This window comes from Oryctolagus cuniculus, chromosome 7 (genome assembly GCF_964237555.1).
Source record: "Oryctolagus cuniculus chromosome 7, mOryCun1.1, whole genome shotgun sequence".
NCBI classification, from domain to species: Eukaryota; Metazoa; Chordata; class Mammalia; order Lagomorpha; family Leporidae; genus Oryctolagus; species Oryctolagus cuniculus.
The window spans coordinates 126,166,660-126,188,153 of NC_091438.1; the positions used below are offsets into that span (position 1 = coordinate 126,166,660).

The 21,494-nt window shown below is 44.3% G+C and overlaps 1 protein-coding gene across 3 annotated transcripts in view; it reads left to right on the top strand.

Moving 5' to 3' along the window:
* The window catches only part of ATPAF1 (ATP synthase mitochondrial F1 complex assembly factor 1), a 41,484-nt gene that overhangs the window by 16,111 nt on the left and 3,879 nt on the right, over positions 1 to 21,494 (top strand). The window contains exons 6-9 of one of the 3 annotated variants that reach the window (XM_002715119.5): positions 1,575 to 1,622; positions 7,096 to 7,191; positions 11,616 to 11,723; positions 17,603 to 19,577. In XM_002715119.5, the coding sequence (XP_002715165.2) occupies positions 1,575 to 1,622; positions 7,096 to 7,191; positions 11,616 to 11,723; positions 17,603 to 17,797 (447 nt within the window). In that variant the 3' untranslated portion in view covers positions 17,798 to 19,577. Of the gene's footprint in view, positions 1 to 1,574; positions 1,623 to 7,095; positions 7,192 to 11,615; positions 11,724 to 17,602; positions 19,578 to 21,494 lie in introns of those variants that run through there. The other 2 variants (XM_070078555.1, XM_017346322.3) reach the window with 2 other exon arrangements.

The window sequence follows — 21,494 nt, forward strand, 5'->3', positions numbered from 1 at the left end:
TTTGAAAAATTAAACTAATCTTTCATTGTTCTTCTCTGAAGAGGAAATGGCTTAGGTTAAATTTATATCAAGCATACAAATATATACTGAACTTTTATGATTAACTCTAAGGAATAAAACATGTGGGTAGAAAAAGTCAGGTCTTTTGGTTGTTATGATGGTATCACTGGTTTTTTGTTGTTATTGTTGTTGCTTTGTTTTGTTTTGTTTTGACAGGCAGTTAGAGAGACAGAGACAAAGAGAAAGGTCTTCCTTTTCCGTTGGTTCACCCCCAAAATGGCCGCTACGGCTGGTGCTGCACCAATCAGGAACCAGGTGCTTCCCCATGGTCTCTCATGCGGGTACAAGGCCCAAGCACCTGGGCAATCCCCCACTGCCCTTCTGGGCCACAGCAGAGAGCTGGCCTGGAAGAGGAGCAACCAGGACAGAATCCGGCGCCCCGACCAGGACTAGAACCTGGGGTGCCAGCACCGCAGTCGGAGGATTAGCCTAGTGAGCCGCAGCGCCAGCCCTGTTTGGTTTTTTTTTTTTTTTTTTTTTTTTTTTTTTTTTTTTTTTGAGAGGTAGAATTACAGTGAGAGGAAGAGACAGACAGAAAGGTCTTCCTTCCATTGGTTCACTCCCCAACTGGCTGTAACGGCCAGAGATGAGCCGATCTGAAGCCAGGAGCTTCTTCCTGGTCTCCCACGTGAGTGCAGGGGCCCAAGCATTTGGGCCATCTTCTACTGCTTTCCCAGGCCATAGCAGAGAGCTGGATTGGAAGAGGAGCAGCTGGAACTAGAACCCAGTGCCCAAGTGGGATGCCAGCAATGCAGGCAGAGGATGAACCTACAGTTCCGGCCCCATCACTGGTTTTTTTTAATTTATTTGTTTGAAAGGCAGAGTCAGAGAAAGAGAGGGATTTTCTATCACTGGTTCACTCCCAAAATGGCTACAATAGCTAGAGCTTGGCCAGGCTGAAGCCAGGATCCAGGAACTCCATCTGGGTCTCCCAGGTGGGTGCAGAGGCCCAAGCACTTGGGCCATCTTCTGCTGCCTTCCCAGGTACATTAGCAGGAAGCTGGACTGAAAGTAGAGCCACTGGGGCTCAAATTGGCACTCAGAGACAGGATGCCAGCATTCTAAGTGGCAGCTTAACCTGTTGCACCAACTCCTATCTTTTTTTTAACCTCTTAGACATATACACCCTTACCCATCTTAAGTTTAGCAGCCAAAAAATTTATACCTTTCATGAATGTAGATCTCTGATACTAATTCATTTTTTGAACAGGCCTCCGCAGGTCTCCCTCAGACTGACTTAGTGACCTAATGCCTCTGCCACTTGTCAGAGTTCCCCGAATAGTTCAGAGCTTTGAAGTACCTCTTCTTCAACATAATTCTGACAATGAACAGCAAAGCATAAGACTGGGTTTTCCTATCTTTCTGTCATATGAATGATTTGAAAATGATAGAACAGTAAAGATTATTTTGGTGGTATTACAGTTCTGCAGTTCAGTCTTGGTCAATTTAAATGTGATTGTAGCTTTTTGTATTTTCCTGCTTGTGAGTTAATTTTTTTCTTTTCCAACTTACAGAAAGAGAAATTTGATTTGATCTGGAACCGGGCTCAATCCTGTCCAACAGTAAGTATCTGGTGACCATATAAACATTGTTTATCAGTACTGCCAAACAAGAATGTTTCCAACCAGTCCTCTCGTATTCCGTACACTCTCACATTACAGAGCTCTATTTATTTAAGAAAGATGCTCACATGTTGTTGTATGGGTAAGTGAGTTTTTCAGCCTTATAAAGTTATAAGTGTTTGGCCCAGAAAGCTCCTTTTTAGCTGGCTACCACATCTCTGCCCTTTCTAATGTAGATCATTTTAAAAAAGAGTTATTTATTTCAAAGACAGAAAGGAAAAATGCTCACATCTGCAGGTTCTTTTCCCAGATGCCTGCCTGCAACAGCTGAAGCTGAGCCAGGCCAAAGCTGGGAGCCAGGAACTTAATCTAAGCCTCCCAGGTGGGTGTCAGGGACTCAGCTAATTGAGTCATCACCTGCCCTCCCGCTAGTGTACATTTTTTTGTGACTTATTTATTTATTTGAAAGAGTAACACAGAAAGAGAAGGAGAGGCAGAGAGAGAGAGAGAGGTCTTCCATCCACTGGTTCACTCCCCAGTTGTCCGCAACAGCCAGAGCTGTGCTGATCTGAAGCCAGGAGCCAGGAGCTTCTTTTGTGTCTCCCACGCAGGTGCAGAGGCCCAAAGACTTGTGCCATCTTCCACTACTTTCGCAGGCCACAGCAGAAAGCTGGATTGGAAAAGGAGCAGCCAAGTCTGGAACCGGTGCCCATATGGGATGCCGACGCTTCAGGCCAGGACATTAACCTGCTGCGCCACAGCACCCCCCCCCCCCACTAGTGTACATTAACAAGAAGCTTTTGGGGCTAGCGCTGTGCCACTGCATGTTAATGCCCTGGCCTGAAGCACCGGCATCCCATATGTACACCAGTTCGAGACCTGGATGCTCCACTTCCAATCCAGCTCTCTGTTATGGCCTGGGAAAGCAGTACAAGATGGCCCAAGTCCTTGGGCCCCTGCACCTGTGTGGGAGACCTGGAAGAAGCTCCTGGCTCCTGGCCTCGGCTCGGCGCAGCTCTGGCCATTGCGGCCAATTGGGGAATGAACCATAGGATGGAAGACCTCTCTCTCTGTCTCTGCCTCTCCTCTCTCTGTGTAACTCTAACTTTCAATAAATAAATAAATCTTTTAAAAAAGAAGAAGAAGCTTTAAAAAAAAAAAAAAAAGACATCATCTGGCATGTCCACATTCTATATTGGAGTGCCTGGATTTGAATGCTGGTACTTTTTCTAATTCCAAATTCCTTTTTTTTTTTTTTTGAGAGGCAGAGAGAGGGAGGTCTTCTACCCACTGGCTCACTCCCCAGATGGTCACAACGTGCCATCTGATGCCAGGAGCTTCTTTTGGGTTTCCCATGTGGGTGCAGGGGCCCAAGGACTTGGGCCATCTTCTACTGCTTTCCCAGGCCATAGCAGAGAGCTGGATCGGAAGTAGAGCAGCTGGGACTTGAACCAGCAACCACATGGGATGCTCGCACTACAGGCTGGGGCTTTACCCACTATGCCACATCAACAGCCCCCCAAGTGACATCCTAACTACTATCTCAAATGTCCCTAATTTCTTTTAGAAAAAGATTTATTTATTTACTTGAAAGGCAGAGTTATAGAGACAGAGGGAGAGGTCTTCCATCTGCTGGTTCACTCCCCAAATGGCTGCAATGGCTGAACCTGGGCCAGTGTGGAGCCAGGAGCTTCTTCCAGGTCTCTCACGTGGGTGCAGAGGCCATCCTCCACTGCCTTCCCAGGAGCATTAGTGGGGAGCTGGATCAGAAGTAGAGCAGCCAGGACTCAAACTGGCACCCATGAGGGATGCTGGTACCCCAGGCAGCAGCCCTAAATGTCCCTGATTTTTTTTTAATTATTCAGTTGAGAGAAAGAGAGAAAGCTCCTATTCACTCCCCAAATGCCCACAATGGCTGGAGATTTTGAGGAAAGGTGAAGGGAGACCACAGACAGGAGCCAGGAATTCAACCTAGGTCTCCCAGTGGGTGGCAGGAATCAAAATCCTTGAACCAGCACCACTGGCCCCTCAGGAGCTGGCAGGAAGTTAGGCAGGAGATGGAGGCAGACACTGGATCTAGGCATTCCAGTAGGGTACGCAGGTGTGCTAACCAGTGGCTAAACCACTGTCCAAATGCCTGCCCCTCTATTATAGGGCTTATCTATCAGAAAAGTGCCCATTGGAAGACCCTGTTTTGGGGGCCAGTTTTCGTAGTTTTAGCCATGCTATCCTGGTAATACGTACCTAAAAGAAGTTATGAGATTGTTGCTGGAGAAATGAGCTCCAGTAAAGGCTATGAGAAAGAGAATGGGTGAGGTAGACTAGTGGACATGGTGTCACTAATGCTTACTGGGGTTTTCGAGAAAATTTCCAAACACTGCTGACAGGAAATAAAGAATACTAAGTAAATGGAAAAATATACCATTTCATGGATTGGATGACTCAGAATTATTAAGATATCAGTTCTTCCCAAATTAATCTCTACTTAGAATACGATCTCGGCCGGCGCCATGGCTCACTAGTCTAATCCTCTGCCTGCGGCGCCAGCACCCGGGTTCTAGTCCCGGTCAGGCGCCGGATTCTGTCCCGGTTGCCCCTCTTCCAGGCCAGCTCTCTGCTATGGCCAGGGAGTGCAGTGGAGGATGGCTCAAGTCCTTGGGCCCTGCACCCCATGGGAGACCAGGAAAAGCACCTGGCTCCTGGCTTCAGATCAGCTCAGTGCACCGGCTGCAGCGGCCATTGTGGGATGAACCAATGGAAAAGGAAGACCTTTCTCTCTGTCTCTCTCTCTCACTGTCCACTCTGTCCAAAAAAAAAAAAAAAATCTCAATCAAAATTTCAGTGGGCAGTTTTGACAAGCTAGTTTTAAAATTTTATTTGATTCCAGAGGACCTGGAATAGCTAAAACAATTTCAAAAAAGAATAAAGTTAGAGGACTTATTTTTTCTGATTTTATTATAAAAGATATAGTAAGGAAAACAGTGTTGTATTGGCATAAAAATAGAAATATAGATCAATGGAACAGAGTGCAGAAGCAGACCAACATACATTGGTTGGTTGTCTTTCAACACGGTGCCAGGGTGATTAAATGGGGAAAGGATAATCTTTTCAATAAGTGGTGCTAAAGCCATTGGCTATCTATGTGCTTAAAAAGTAAATCTACCTGGGGCCGGCACTATGGCACAATGGGTTAACGCCTTGGCCTGAAGCACCAGCATCCCATATGGGCGCTGGTTCGAGACCCGGCTGCTCCACTTCTGATCCAGCTCTTTGCTATGGCCTGGGAAAGCTGTACAAGATAGCTCAAGTCCTTGGGCCCCTGCACCCGCGTGGGAGACATGAAAGAAGCTCCTGGCTCCTGGCTTCAGATCAGCAGAGCTTCCGACCGTTGCGGACAACTGGGAAGTGAGCCAGTGGATGGAAGACCTCTCTCTCTCTCTCTCTCTCTCTCTGCCTCTCCTTCTCTTTGTGTGTAACTCTGACTTTCAAATAAATAAATCTTAAAAAAAAAATCTACCTTTAACCTTACACTACATATAAAAACTAAATCAAAATAGATCTGTGATTACTTTAAAATTTATTATATAAGGGTAAAATGTCATTTTTTATTCAACTATTGTTTGTAGCTGTTGTCTGTATTCTCACCAAACTAGGTTTTTTGCTTTTCACTTGTTAAACTTCTTATTTGGTGAAGCATTAAACCTTTTTTACTGTAATATAAATTTAAAAGATATTATCTCAAAAACTAAAAAGAAGAAAAGGGAGAGGGGGAAGTAGGGAGGAAGGGAGTATCATTATATTCTTAGAATTGTGTTTATGAACTATATTCAATCTGTTAAAAACTAATTAAATTAAAGAAGATTTGTTTGTTTAAGGGTCAGAGTTGCAAAGAGAGAGTTCTTCCGTCCCTGGTTTATGCCCTGCATTGCAGCAGCAACCAGGGCTGGACCAAGCCAAAGCCTGGAGCTTCATCTGGGTCTCCCAGGTGGGTAGCAGGGGCCCAGGCACCTGGGCCATTAGCGGGGAGCTGGATCAGAAGTGGAGCAGCTGGAATTCAGGCCTGTGCCCATATGGGGTGCCAGCATCCCAGGTAGTGGCTTTACCTGCTATGCCACAATACCAACCCCTGTAGTATTTTTTTTTAATAATTCAGTTCTGACAGTTACAAATTGTACTAAATAAAATGATGGTATAATCATGTAGTGTCATGGTTACATTATGTTACTAAAGCACTAGGGAAAAAAATTTCACTAATCTAAAAACTCAAAGGGAGAGCTCAAATATCAACCTTGGCCATATAAGTAAGGAGAAACATGGAATTCTAGGCTTACATGAATCTACCACTCTTGGGGCTGGTGCCGTGGCACAGTAGGTTAATCCTCTGGCTGCAGTTCAGGCGTCCCATATGGGCACCAGTTCTAGTTCCAGCTGCTCCTCTTCCAATCCAGCTCTGTGCTATGGCCTAGGAAAGCAGTGGAAGATGGCCCAATCACTGGGCCCCTGCACCCACTTGGGAGACAGGGAAGACACGCCTGGCTCCTGGCTTTGAATTGGCCCATCTCCAGCTGTTGCTGCAATCTGGGGAGTGAACCAATGGAAGGAAGACCTTTCTCTCTGTCTATCCCTCTCACTATCTGTAACTCTACCTCTCAAATAAAATAAATCTTAAATAAATAAATAAATCCACCACTCTAGTGAAGATCATGTATTGTTTTTTAATACTAGCACTATTTAATGATTGAGACTAAATAAAATGTAGTTTCCTCAATTGTTTTTCAAAAAAAAATCTAATGTTTCTTGGTAGTTAGTCTAGAGCTGCACTCCAATATTAGCTTCAGCTGATAGAATACAAAGTGATTAGAGCAATTGGAACAAAAGTTAGTTCAGCAACATTAGAAAGTTTAGAAATTGAAAAAGACTCAAATAGTCATCGAGAACAATAAATTTCTACAGTAGATTCCAGGTGATGAAAAAAATTAATGGATCAGAGTTATCAACACAGATAAATCTCAGAAGCGTAATGTGAAATAAAAAAAGCAACTTACAAAAGACATGGTATGATAAAAGTGAAGTTTTCAGACATGCAAACAGTGCTATTTATACATTTAATATTCATACATTATAACATTTATAATTTTTATATTATAACATTTATAGATTATAACACTTATACATTAAAAATTGACTGTAAAAATTGACCAGGAATGAGAAACCAAATGCAGGAGAGATGGTCGCTGTGGAATGGGATTGCAATAGGGTACACAGAGATGCCCAATTGTATTTCTGATGCTTGCTTGCTTTGGTGGCTTGAGAAGCACATGCAGATGTATTATGTTATCATAAATTAGTTTTATAACTTCAAAATGTTTTAAAAGCCAAACATTGAGAAATGAAGTGAATGACAGAGGTGCTTGAACTCAGAGCAAATAACATCACTTATTCACCAACCTCCTTGTATGTCTGTTTCCCACAGTTTCTGTGTGCACTACCAAGAAGGGAAGGTTATGAGTTCTTTGTAGGACAATGGACAGGCACTGAACTCCACTTTACTGCTCTTATAAATATTCAGGTAGGTGGTTTTCTTCCCTCCCCTAGAGGAAGGATCAGCCTACCCCTTGGAGACTGGGAGCCTTACCGAGGATTGGGTGTACAGAATACTAGCTCCTGTAGTTTTTGCTGTGGGAATGATGAGTTGTCATACTTGGTATGTTAAGTTAGTTTCCTAAGCCCTGCTCAATGCCTAGAAATTAGATAAGACCCAGAACACCTTCTCTGATTACTTTTGGCTCTCTCTCATCTCTTCGCCGAGCCTCTATAGCACTTATTGTATATACTTCACTTAACAAATATGGCTAAGTTAGTATTATTATTTTTTAATTTATTTGAGAGGCAGAAATAGAGCTCTCATCCACTGGCTTACTCCCCAAATGTCTGAAGTCAGGAATGCAATCCAAGTCTCCTGAGTGAGTGGCAGGAGCCCAGTTGCCTCCCAGGTTCTACATTAATAGGAAGGTGGAGTCAGGAGCTGGTGCTGGACTTCACCCCATACTCTGATGTGGGAATGGGTCTTTTTTTTTTTTTTTTTTTATGGTGAAAACACATGTATTTAGAATTAGCCAGCTGGACTTCGTTCAGATGATCCCAATTTTGTTGGCAACGTCCAGAGCATCATAGTCCGGAGCCAGCCGCACACACGCCTTCTTCTCTCCGTCAGGGCTGATCAGGGTGTTGACTTTGGCCACATCCATGTCATAGAGTTTCTTCACAGCTTGTTTGATCTGGTGCTTGTTGGCCTTGACATCCACAATGAACACCAGTGTGTTGTTGTCTTCTATCTTCTTCATGGCCGACTCCGTGGTCAGGGGGAACTTGATGATGGCATAGTGGTCAAGCTTGTTTCTCCTGGGGGCGCTCTTCCGAGGGTATCTGGGCTGCTGTCGGAGGCGTAGTGTCTTGGGCCGCCGGAAGGTGGGGGAAGTGCAGATCTTCTGTGGCTGTGGACGCCTTTCAGCACTGCCTTCTTGGCCTTCAAGGCCTTCGCTTTGGCTTCGACTTTAGGAGGGGCAGGAGCTTCCTTCTTCGCCTTCTGCACCATCTTGGTGAAAAGGCAGGAATGGGTCTTAACCGCTAGGCCATCTGGTACCTATTATGTAGCAGATGTTTTAGATACGTTTTGTAATTTAATCCTCACAAATGTGTCATGAGGTGGTTACTGTTATTTGTATTTACAGTGAATAAAGGGGGCTTGAAGAAGTTAGCTCACACTGCTGCTAAGTGATAGAACTGGGTTTGACACCAAAGTCTATGATCTTAACCTTTATGTGGTTGTGTCGGGAACTGTGCTAGGAACTGGAAATCTATGAGACAAAATCCCTACGCTAATGAAGCCCATACCCAAGTGTAGGAGAAAGATCCAGAAACAGAATTATCAGAAAAATGGTGGGTGTAATGATAGAATTATGATCAAAATGATTTGTAAGAAGTGTGTTCAAGGCCGGCGCTGTGGCTCAATAGGCTAATCCTCCGCCTTGCAGCGCCGGCACACCGGGTTCTAGTCCCGGTCGGGGCGCTGGATTCTGTCCCGGTTGCCCCTCTTCCAGGCCAGCTCTCTGCTGTGGCCAGGGAGTGCAGTGGAGGATGGCCCAAGTACTTGGGCCATGCACCCGCATGGGAGACCAGGAAAAGCACCCGGCTCCTGGCTTCAGATCAGTGCGATGCACCAGCCGCAGCGTGCTGGCCGTGGCAGCCATTGGAGGGTAAACCAACGGCAAAAAGGAAGACCTTTCTCTCTGTCTCTCTCTCTCTGTCCACTCTGCCTGTCAAAAATAAAAAAATAAAAAATTAAAAAGTGTGTTCAAGAGAACTGAGGTTTTTTTAATATATTCTTTGTTGAACTCTTTACTTAACAGAGTTAATCATATGTGTATAAAGTTAATTGAAAATAGATCTTAGTTAAAAATAAGAATGGGGGCCGGCACCATGGCTCACTAGGCTAATCCTCCACCTTGCGGCGCCGGCACACTGGGTTCTAGTCCCGGTCGAGGAGCCGGATTCTGTCCCGGTTGCCCCTCTTCCAGGCCAGCTCTCTGCTGTGGCCAGGGAGTGCAGTGGAGGATGGCCTGGGTGCTTGGGCCCTGCACCCCATGGAAGACCAGGATAAGTACCTGGCTCCTGCCATCAGATCAGCACGGTGTGCTGGCTGCGCCGCGCCGGCCATTGGAGGGTGGACCAGCAGCAAGGGAGGACCTTTCTCTCTGTCTCTCTCACTGTCCACTCTGCCTGTCAAAAAAATTTAAAAAAAAGAATGGGAATAGGAGTGGGAGGAGGAAGAGGGATGAGAGGGCGGGTATGGTGGGAAGAATCACCGTGTTCCTGAAGTTGTAATTATGAGATGTATGAAGTTGTATTCCTTAAATAAAAGGTTTTTTGGGGGGAGTATTACTCATCTTTAAAATTTTAATTTTATTTTTGACACAACAAAACTGTTTTTAAAAGGTTACTGTAGAGTCAGCAAAAATTATTTTATTAATGGACCCATGTCATTTTCATTTAAGTTTTTTTTAAGTTTGAGGAATTTTTTTTGACAGGCAGAGTGGACAGTGAGAGAGAGAGAGAGACAGACAGAGAGAAAGGTCTTCCTTTGCCGTTGGTTCACCCTCCAATGGCCGCTGCGACCAGCACACCACGCTGATCCAAAGGCAGGAACCAGGTGCTTCTAGTCTCCCATGGGGTGCAGGGCCCAAGCACTTGGGCCATCCTCCACTGCACTCCCTGGCCACAGCAGAGAGCTGACCTGGAAGAGGGGCAACCGGGACAGAATCCGGCACCCCAACCAGGACTAGAACCCGGTGTGCCAGCACCGCAAGGCGGAGGATCAGCCTAGTGAGCTGTGGCGCCGGCCAAGTTTGAGGAATTATTATGTAGCATTACTAACCACAAAAAATAGACTTTTAATAATTGTAATAGAGTACAAACAAAAATGGCAATATATATTAATTGTCATTAAAACTCTACATCCTTATTGCTTAAAAAAAAGAACTGAGAAGGGGCTGGTGTTATGATGCAGTGGGTTAAGCTGCTACTTAGAGTGCCAGCATCATATATCAGAGTGTTGTTTCCAGTCCTGGCTGCTCCACTTTGAATCCAGCCTCGTGCTAATGAACCTGGCAAAGCAGTGAAAGAAGGCCTGAGTACTTGGGCCCCTGCCACCCATGAGGGAGGTTCTGGCTCCTAGGTTCAGCCTAGCTCAGTCCAGACTGTTGCAACCCTTTGGGGAGTGAACCAGCAGATGGAAAATCTCTTTCTCACTCTCTCCCTCTCTCTCTCTCTCTCTCTCTCTCTCTCTCTCTCTCTTCCCCTCTCTCTGTCTGTCTGACACACTGCCTTTCAAATAAATAAAATCTTTAAAAAGAGCTGAGAAGCTGAGCTATTAAGAACAGTCTAGCAGTGGTTAGGTATTGATTTTTTTTTTTTTTTTTTTGACAGGTAGAGTTATAGACAATGAGAGAGACAGAGAGAAAGGTCTTCCTTCTGTTGGTTCACTCTCTAAATGGCCGCCACACCCATGCTATGCCGATCCAAAGCCAGGAGCCAGGTGCCTCCTGGTCTCCTATGTGGGTGCAGGGGCTCAAGCACTTGGGCCATCCTCTACTGCCTTCCCGGACCACAACAGAGCTGGACTGGAAGAGGAGCACCTGGGACTAGAACCTGGCGCCCATATGGGATGCCGGCACCGCAGGTGGAGGATTAACCTAGTGAGCCACGGTGCCGGCCCCAGGTATCGATAATTAATAGCTAGATTATTTGATAATTTCTTGCTGAAATTTTTAATATGAGATGCAGGAATTTTTTTAAATGTAGTTTCTCTCTATACTATATAGGGAGTTAGCGCTGAACCCAGCCTTTCTTCCTAGTTTAGATTTGAGGTCTAGTAACCACTGCCCTGACCATTCTTCATGAGATTGTATTTTCATTCTTCTTCTCCCTTTCCTCCCCCAGCCAGATTATATTTTAGAACTGCAAATTCCAAATCTGGCCCATGTACAGACACTCCAGCTCTTGCTATAGTTTAAAAGAGCTCACCCTTCAGAGCCAGCCTAGGGGAGTGGATTTCAGCTGTGAAATGCACTGGCCCGTTAGAGTGACAATTATGCAGGCACATTGCTTTCTTTAGAACTTGATTTGGTAGCTGCTCGTGTCATTTTGTTTTTAAATGTATGGCTACAATGAAGGATTCACTGCCTACTATAAACATTTTCTGGGAAAAAAGCCAAATCTTTTCCAATTGAAGACACAAATAACACAGCAGACTGTCAGTTTTACCATGCCTTTGCAATACTGACCTTGCCCCAATATACCAGTCCTCCAACTAACCTACTAGCCACCCAAGGGGCTGTTACAAGCCAGAATTTCCTCCAGACTCTGTATTGCTTTGAAATTGCAGTTTGCTGTAGTGGTACCTTATTGAGCCTTGATAAGTGTTCCTTCTTGTAGACCCGAGGGGATGCTGCGGCCAGCCAGTTGATTTTATATCACTACCCTGAGCTTAAGGAAGAAAAGGGCATTGTGCTGATGACAGCAGAAATGGATTCCACATTTCTGGTAAGAATCAATGTTAACCTCTTTGGATTTACCTAATCCCTTAATGGTATTAACACTTTTTTCAAAACTCATGAGGTAAAATTCCATAGACTTGTATGTACATTGTTTCTTATTTTAAAGCTGAAAATAATTGTGTTTTGCTCTGGTTCTTACAAGTTGAAGTTAGTACAGATTCTCAGTCACTTATTAACAATTCTGAAATCCACAAGCTCTGAAAACAAAGTTTTTCATACTCATTTGGTCACAAAACATCTCCTGACTTGAACTCATTTGATAGCTTAAATGGATGTAGGACATTTATAGTCCTTATTAATCCCCTTTAGTATGCATTTTGTTAGGAAAATATTCATGTTTGATTATAGGGAGCTGCATAATATACAGTTTAACAGTATTTATACTTAAAACTGGTCTGAAATCCCATAATTCTGAATCCAAGCCTCAAGGCTTGAGTTTCAAGTAGGAGATGAAACTCCTATGAACAAGTAAATGGCTTTTTTAAGTGTAGGGAGAAGTTCAAAGTCTAAAATAATTCTCCATTTTTATCTTTTCCATACTGTACACATGTATAACATGCATCATGTGTAGTGATATCTTTTTCTCCTTTTTCCATTTCCAATTGAGAATCCTTAGGACAGACCATGAACCATGTGCTCCTAGCTAATGAATCCCATTGTCTTCTCTGCACATCCAGGTACCAGGAGCAGTTTTATGATTACCACACAACCTGTTTGTCTAGTCCTTGCTCATTTCAGTCTCATCTGTTGGCCACAGGTTAACCTCAGGACGTACTCAAAATAGTGGGCACCTGAGAGCCTCTTCCCTCTGATATTTTTCATTAGCAACACCCACATATTTTTGCTTTATCTTACCAGCTGCTTAGAGGAGAAGAATAAGTGATATCATTCAGCTAGTCTCCCGCAACAGCAGTAGGCCCAAGCCCAGGACACGGTGGGGACTTTACTTCCTGTTTTTTCTGAAACTGTCCCATCCCATCTCTTTCATTTTTCCATCCACTGAAACTCTTTCATCACACTCAATTGTTGGTCACCCAAAATTCTCACCAGAAATAAGGAATTGCCAATAGAAAAGATTGGAGAAGGAAAATCTGGAGCTTATTTTTCAAACTGTTAAACTTGAGATGTCTGTTAGATGAATATTCAAGTAACAAGCAGTTAGATAAATAGTCTTGGATTCAGGGAAGAGATATAATATGGGAGTTGTCAACATACAGATTGTACTCACAGCCATGGGACTTCATGTAATCACCAAGGAAATAATGAAGATAAAATTGAAGAACCAACCCTTCAATCAAAAAGAAAAAGTATGACATTATTGTCAAAGGTGGGTCAGCAAATAAGCTGGTGGGCCACATCTAACCCACTACCTGTTTTTATAGGGCCATGAGTTAGGAATGTTTTCCACATCTTTAAATGGTTGACAAAAGTATATGAAATTCAGATTTCAGTATATGTAAATAAATTGTTTACATTAAATATTGGAACACAACCATGCTCATTCATTTACATATTATCTGTGGCTGCTTTTGCTCTACAACAGAATTAAGCAATTGCAACATTTTGCAGCCGAGGCTGTATCTTGCAGAGCCTAAAATAGTTATTGTTTACAGGAACTTTTTGCCATTCAGTCTAGTAGTATGGAAGAGAAAGTAACTGAGGGGCAAGGCAGTCAAAGATGAACACAAAGGAATCGTTCTAATCGTTCTAATTGTTGACCATGGAATAGATGCTGGGTAAAAAGGGAAGTGACAATATAAGGGAGGTTAGAGACAGTAAGCATTGTGAGTCCCAGTGGAGTTGAAGGATTGTGAGTCGGGAGTGAGCTAGAAAGACACAGGACATGGCTTACCTCTGGAAGATGCCAGAGCACCTGCTACACAGCAATTCCCCCGCTCCTGCTCCTGCCTTAGTCTGTTCACTCTCACCTAGGAACAAGTCAGTCAGGAAACCCGGCCTCAGCCACAGCTTTTAAAGAACCAGAGGTGGCAACTCACCAAAGTGTAATTACCCTGACAAGCCACAGTGTAAAGTTCCTGAAGGTGTGTGCTAACTTGATCAGAGGCACAAAGGAAAAGAATCTCAAAGTGAAAGGACCAGTTAAGTGCCTGCCAAATCAAGTGTGCCTTCTCAAATCAAGAAAGAGTAAAGGTACTAAGATGTGGGGTTGATCCAGGTAAGAAGCCCACCAGCAACTCAGTGACTCACACAGTCCTGAGATTGTTAATCGAATTACATCCATCAGTATTGAGACAGGAGTTGAAGTCAACATAGTAGATGCCTAAGCCAACTATTTTAATAAACTATCAGTTGTTTAAAAAAAAAGAAAGTATATAGTAGGCAAAGTATAAATATTTCAAATTGAGATTTGGAGATTACTGATAATGGCAAGGTTTGATTTAGCTGTGGGAATAACATAGATGTTGTACAATATTTTCTTTTTTTTTTTTTTAAGATTTATTTTTATTTACTTGAAAGAGTTACAGAGAGAGGTAGAGACAGGGAGAGAGGTTTTCCGTCCGCTGGCTCACTCCCCAGATGGCTCCTATGGCTGGAGCTGAGCCAATCTGAAGCCAGGAGCCAGGAGCTTCTTCCAGGTCTCCCACATGGGTGCAGGGACCCAAGGACTTGGTCCATCCTCTGCTGCTTTCCCAGGTGCATTAGCAGGGGAGCTGGATCAAAAGTGGAGCAGCTGGGACTCAAACTGGTGCCCATATGGGATGAAGGCACACCACAGCGCTGGCCCTGCAATACTGTCTGATCTTCAGCAAAGTGTAACATCTGTCCAAAAGTGAGTCATAGAGGTCAAAAGAGGTCCTTTCTGCTTTTTGCCATTTTTACCACCTCACTTCTGGTATTCTCAAACTGCTATGCAGTTATCATCATTAAAAGAATATCCTTGGGGCCAGCGCTGTGGCGTAGCAGGTAAAGCCATCACCTGCAGGGTGGTCATCCCATGTGGGTGCCAGTTTGAGTCCCAGCTGCTCCACTTCCGATCCAGCTCCCTGCTAATGCACCTGGAAAAGCAGTAGAAGATGGCCCACATGTTTGGGCCCTTGCATCTACGTGGGAAACTCAGAAGCTCCTAGCTCCTGGCTTCAGATCGGCTCAGCTCCAGCCATTGTGGCCACCTGGGGAGTGAACCAGCGATGAAAGACTCTCTCTCTCTCTATCTCTCTATCTCTATCTCTCTCTCTCTCTCTCTCTCTCTCTCTCTCCCCTCCCCCCCCCCGCCTGTGCCTCTCCGTTACTCTGCCTTTCAAAAAAATAAAAGAATATCCTGCCCTTTTAACATTTGACAGCATACCATACAATATACATTTTTTAAAAGACTGATTTTTTTATTTATTTGAAAGGCAGAGTTACAGAGAGAGGTAGAGACAGAGAGAGAGAGAGAGAGAGAGAGAGAGAGAGGTTTTCCATCCACTGGCTCACTCCCCAAATGGCCCCAACAGGCAGAGCTGAGCCGATCCGAAGCCAGAAGCTTCCTCTGGGTCTCCCACATGAGGTGGTATCAATAACTAAATCGTATTAGGTAACGCCCAGGGCATAAAACAGGTGCAGGGCCCTGAGGCACCTCCATAGAGCCCGTGAAGTGTTCTCGAGTGAACACAGCTGAACTTACCCCTGCCTTCACCACTCAATCCTAAAGTAAAAGTTGATAAGTGGCATCTGTCTGTGATTATGGTAATACACTTAACTTACTTTAGAAATGGTTTACTCTTGAGGCATCCTTGAGTTTAAGAAAGGTGGAATTGATGAAGTTATTAACCTTGATCAGTCTTCCCTGTATGGGCTCACAGAGACGGTAACATGGTGAAGTAGGGGACGTATCAGCCTGGGAAACTAGAGGTCTGATTCTGGTTTCGCCACTGGCAGCCACATGACCTTGGGCCCATCCCTGGGCCTCATCTGCCTACTTTCCTGGCCTAGTAAATGAGAACTGGGTGGTCTCTGAGGCCCCTTCCAGCTCTGAAGTTCCATTAATTTGAAGTAGCCAGCTTTTTGAGAAAAGGCTTTTGATTGAAGATCTGGTCTCAGAGATTAGGAGCTTGCTTGGTGAGAAATGACTTGAAAGATTCCCGGAGGGAATAGAGGTGAAGCACAGCTGCTGGTGTTTATAAACCCCTCTTCATCATTCTGTAGTCAGACAGCATGCTTTTGACAGTTGGTTTTCAGTAGGAATTTTCCATTATCTTTTGGGATTTGATGTTGTCCATATGAACACAGTAGTAGTGGGTAGGTGCCTCTGACCAGCTGTAACTGCAGAAAGTGTAGGAAGCACAAGTCAGAGTTGTTTGAGGTGGTGTCTTTGGTAGGGTTTGGTTTTTTGTTTGCTTTTTTTTTTTTTTTTTAAGATTTATTTATTTATTTGAGAGGTAGAGAGAAAGGTCTTCCATCTGCTGGTTCACTCCCCAGATGGCCACCATGGTGGAGCTGGGCCAATTCAAAGCCAGTAGCTTCTTCCAGGTCTCCCATGTGGGTGCAGGAACCCAAGCACTTGGGCCATCTTTCACTGCTTTCCAAGGCCATAGCAGAGAGCTGGATCGGGAGAGGAGCAGCCAGGACATGAACCAGCGCCCACATGGGATGCCAGCACCACAGAGGGAGGCTTAGCCTACTGTGCCACAGTGCCGGCCCCTGGTTGAGTTTTCAGAATGAAGCCTGAGTCCCGACTCCCCTCCCCTTGTTACAGAGGGTGGTTTCCTCACCATTTCCCTGCTACTGAGCTTTAGAGAAGATGGCTCCTTCTCTGCTTGGGCCTTTGATGGTGTATTACTTATAAATGGCTGTATAAAAAATAACAGAAGTTAATGGCTTAAAACAATAAGCACTTGTTATCTTAGAGTTTCTGTGAGTCCATAATTGAAGAGCAGCTTAGCTGGTCAGTTCTGGCTCAGTCTCAGCAGGTACTGTCAAGATGCTGGCAAGGGCTAAGGTCATCTAAAGGTTGATTGAACTTGAGACTCCACTTCCAGCCCCACTCACATGGCTGTTGGCAGAGGCCATATGACTACTTGAATGTCCTTACACCATGGCAGGTCACTTACGTCCTTATACCCAGAGCAAGTGATTCTAGAAAGAAGCTCCGATCTTTCATGGCTTAATAGTGAAGTCATTTTCCATCATTTCATCATTGTCTGTTAGAAGCAAGTTGCTGAGTACAGCCCTCATAGGGAAATTAGTTCTACCAAAGGAAGGACGGTCATGGAATTTATGGACCAATTTTAAAACCATCACAGCTGACTGTGGCACTGTTTCTCTGGCTGAGGTAGTATCAGTAACAGGTGTTCTTCACGTGTATGGTTGGTCAAGAACTGAATTATCCGCAAGTGAGTTCTTGGGTTGGGTAGCTATGCTTCCCCATTAAACACATACACTTTAAGATCTATTTAATAGTTGTTTAGGAACTGAACGAAGAGAGGAATTATGACATATGCACTAGTTTATTCAGCACTCACCAATTGGCAGTATGTGCAAGGATATCTGCTGTGTTTTATCTTTGAAGAATGTATACTGAGGAAGACAAAGAAAAAGGAATAAAAGGACTAATACAGGAGGTCTTCAAAAAGTTCATGGAAAATACATATTATGAAAAAACTAGGCATGGGTTTCAATTTTTTATCTTCCAATTCCATTTTCCACGAATGTTTTGCAGTCTCCTTGTTCAGTACACTGATAAATAACGTGGTGGCGGGCACAGGATGATTTGGTTACGTGGAGAAGGGGTAACCTGACCAAGACTCAGGAGGTCAGGGAAGCTTTCTAGAAGCAGTGACTACGTGAGGGCCCCACTCGCCACAGAGCACAGAGAGCTTTGTGGCCCTGTCAGGGAAGGACCTCACTGCTCTCTCTACCTTACAGAATGTTGCTGAGGCGCAGTGCATCGCCAACCAAGTTCAGCTCTTCTATGCCACTGATCGGAAGGAGACCTTCGGGCTAGTGGAGACCTTTAACTTCAGACCAAATGAGTTCAAATATATGTCTGTCATCGCTGAGTTGGAGCAAAGTGGACTTGGAACAGAACTGAAATGTGCCCAGAACCAAGATAAGACTTAGCGCTGTCTTTGCTCCGCCTACCCAAGATCTGGTTGTGAGCCCTTCTCAGAGTCAGCCTGGCACTGGGTAGTCTAGAGCCCATCCACCCCCGGAATTCAAGGACTCAGCATCTGTAATGAGCAGTCTCTAGTGACTTCCCTGTGTGCTTGTTGCAAGAAGTGACAATGGAGATGAGCCCTATTACTTGATATTCAGGAACAGAGATTCCCAAGTCTTCTGATGATACCTCTCCGCATACTTGAGGTTTCTTCTTACGTGTTTGTGGTCCTAGCACTAGACCAAGGACCTGCAGGATTGTCTTGGTTTCCCACAGTTTTATCAGTGCATTTTGACCTCATAGCTCCCAGATGATCAGTTCTTCATCTTTATGAACTGTGGCAGGATAATAAGCTTGAAGACCTACCGTATAGTTAGGTGTGGGCTTTATATACTCTTCCCATGTGATAGTAAGCTGGCCAAAGACATAACCTGTATGTCCTGTTTAGACTCTAAAACAACCAGGAAATCATTCCCATCAGCATGAAGACTTCATCTTGAAGCCCTCAGAGTTGCCATTAGTGTGGCTGTTGGGGGTCAGCAAATTTTAGGTAGAGTTAGATAAACGGATACAGTGCCTGCATATAATGAAGCTGTAGCCTATGGCCCCTACTCCTCCATCCACGCCTGTTGGAAGCTGTGTGTTTGAAGGAGGTGAATCAGTGCAGTATAAGTAAACGAAAACACTTGTTAGGAGCAAATCGAGATCTACCTGATTAAAAAAAAAAAAACCCTCTATGCATTATGTGAAAAATGAGGAGAAGCAAATGTTTCCAGATTGGATTTGTGGAAATTGTAGCAATAAAATAAAGCCTGGTTTACAATCTTTATTACACAAAATAGTGAAATCTAAGTTATACGCTATCTATAGTTTCAGTGCTGTGAGCCAATTATTAAAACTCATCTGGGAACTCAGAAATAAGAAAATTGTTCACCAGTGCTAGAAGCACAAGTTAGTTTGTAGTCTCTGTTGTGGCCCTACGCTCGGTGACAGAAGAGCTGGTAGTCTCACAGTGACCGTCAGAACCCGAAGCCCCAGATGCCCTGGGTGTTGTTGCCTGCCCGCCTGCCTGCACTCTGCCTTTCCTTTTCTTGATCTAACACACTCCTCCTACCCAAGATCTGCTTGGATGACCACGAATATGGTGAGTGGGAGTCAATGCGTATTTGCAGTTTGTGTGTGTGTGTTTTCTTCATTACACAAGACTTTATAGGCTGGGCCTGACCGCAGGCTTTTAAATAGTATTGTATTTCCCATTATTTTCTGAGCTGTTTCTATTTTGTTGCACCTTTGAGTCTGTGTTTAAAGAAACAGGTAGTATTTGTTTAACCTGGGGAAGCTGCCACCCTTCCACAATTTCTGTAAAGGTTGAGCTGTTTTCTTAGTACACATTCTGGACCTGTCCTTGGTCCTGACAGTTCACCTTTTAGAAACTTGAGTCTTATCAGCCCTGCCATTTTCCTTAAAAGCCCTATGGCCTTTTGGATGTTTTGAGTCTCAGGAATCCTTGACGTCAAGTGAGGATGCTTTCGTATGTATCCAGTTATGTTTGCTTTTCTCTCCAAATGGACTTGGTTCTGAGCCATAGTACATTTTCATACACCTCCACCAGAGGGGAAGAAAATGATAAGAAAAGAAATAATAAATGGCTGCTTATTGTATTCCTCCCAGCTTTGCCTTCCATCCCTGTTTGCCAAAGAAGGATGTATCCATAAGTAATTACATTGGTTGTGACTGAAGTACCATCTGGCTATCCGTTGTGTTTCTTTACCTAGAGAGATCTGGCCAAGAACTGAAAGAAAGTTGTAATATTTTAATTAGTGAATCTGTAACCAGGTGCCTGCATGGTGTTATGGAAAGGGGAAAGGCTTTAGAGTCAAGTGAATCTGGCTTCAGATGTCAGTGTTGCAAATTCTTTAGTGCTGTGATGCTGAACAGATTACTTACACAAATTGGATTTGTATTTTTTCATCTGAAAAATGGGGGTAATAATATCTACCTCACAGGATTATTGTGAGAATTAAATTAACATACAGAGAAGACAAGAGAACTTAGTCACGTCAACTGCCTGCCTTTTCTCTCCTTCCCCTTCCCCTCCATGAAGACTGGTACCATTTCAGGTTAACAATTCTCAAGCGTTTATGACGTAGCAGAATTACCCAGAGCACTCTAAAATGCAGAGTCCTATGCCAGCATCGTGCCCCTGCCATACATGCACACACACACACACCCCTCACCCCTGCTGAATGAGAATGTTTGAATGAGGTGAAAGGACTGTACTTTTTCATCCATGTTCCAGTCAGCTATACTTTGAAAACGGTTGCCTTATTTATTCTTTGCAAAATATCCACTAAGTAAGTCTCTTTCCTTTGGACATTGAATTTGTGATTTGGTTCCTCTGCTCTTTGTATCCCATAGTGGTCCCCTTTCCATATTCTTAATTGTATGTATGTATTTATTTATTTGGATTCTCTCTCTCTCTCTCTCTCTCTCTCACACACACACACACACACACACACACACACACACGTCTGTGAGCTCCTTGAGAGCTAGGACTTATCTCTGTTCCCAGTGCCAAGGATACAGCCTGGACCATTAGAAGATACTCAGTTGTTTGTTGAATAAATAAGTGACATGGATTTTAGCCAAAACATTAATCTTGTGGTTTTGTGTGCACCTCCATCTAAATACTCTGGATTCAAGAGAATATTCCCCATAGATAAAAATCTGTTGAGTAGGAATATTTGCGAACCAAGATGCCAAGTTAAAGACCGAGCCTGTGTCTCGCCTCTGCTGGCATTGTGTTGGTGGACAGTTGACTCAGTGCATTTCCATAGCAGCTCCCGGAGCACCCGCTCAGCGGCTGATGTGTTGAGTGCTGGCTGCAAGAAGATGCTAGGCTGATCCCTGCTCTCAGGCTCTGTCAGCCACTGCCTGATTTCCTCTTGTCTGCGACTCTGCCTCATACACTAGCCTGTGGTCACTGCTTGCCTTGCCTGGCTCTCAGGATGTTCATTTTGGTACTTCTTTTTTCTCTACCTGGTTTGGAAGATGGAGCCACATGTGCTGTGTTTTGCATTTGCCACAATACTGATCTTTTTTCAGTATTGGAGAAGTACTAATGCCCACTCCTACAGTCATTTGATTTAGCATTGAGTATTTTTTTTTTTTTTTGACAGGCAGAGTGGACAGTGAGAGAGAGAGACAGAGAGAAAGGTCTTCCTTTGCCGTTGGTTCACCCTCCAATGGCCGCCGCGGCCGGCGCGCTGCGGCCGGCGCACTGCGCTGATCCGATGGCAGGAGCCAGGAGCCAGGTGCTTTTCCTGGTCTCCCATGGGGTGCAGGGCCCAAGCACCTGGGCCATCCTCCACTGCACTCCCTGGCCACAGCAGAGAGCTGGCCTGGAAGAGGGGCAACTGGGACAGAATCCGGCGCCCCAACCGGGACTAGAACTCGGTGTGCCGGCGCTGCTAGGCGGAGGATTAGCCTAGTGAGCCGCGGCGCCGGCCCAGCATTGAGTATTAATTCATATTTATAGAACATCTATTATATGCTAAGTACTGTTATGAAAAAATAGGAAATACAGCGGTGAAAAGTATAAATAAAACTCCTGTTTTCACATAGCTGTATTATTATAGAGAAGACAATAAGTACTGTAGT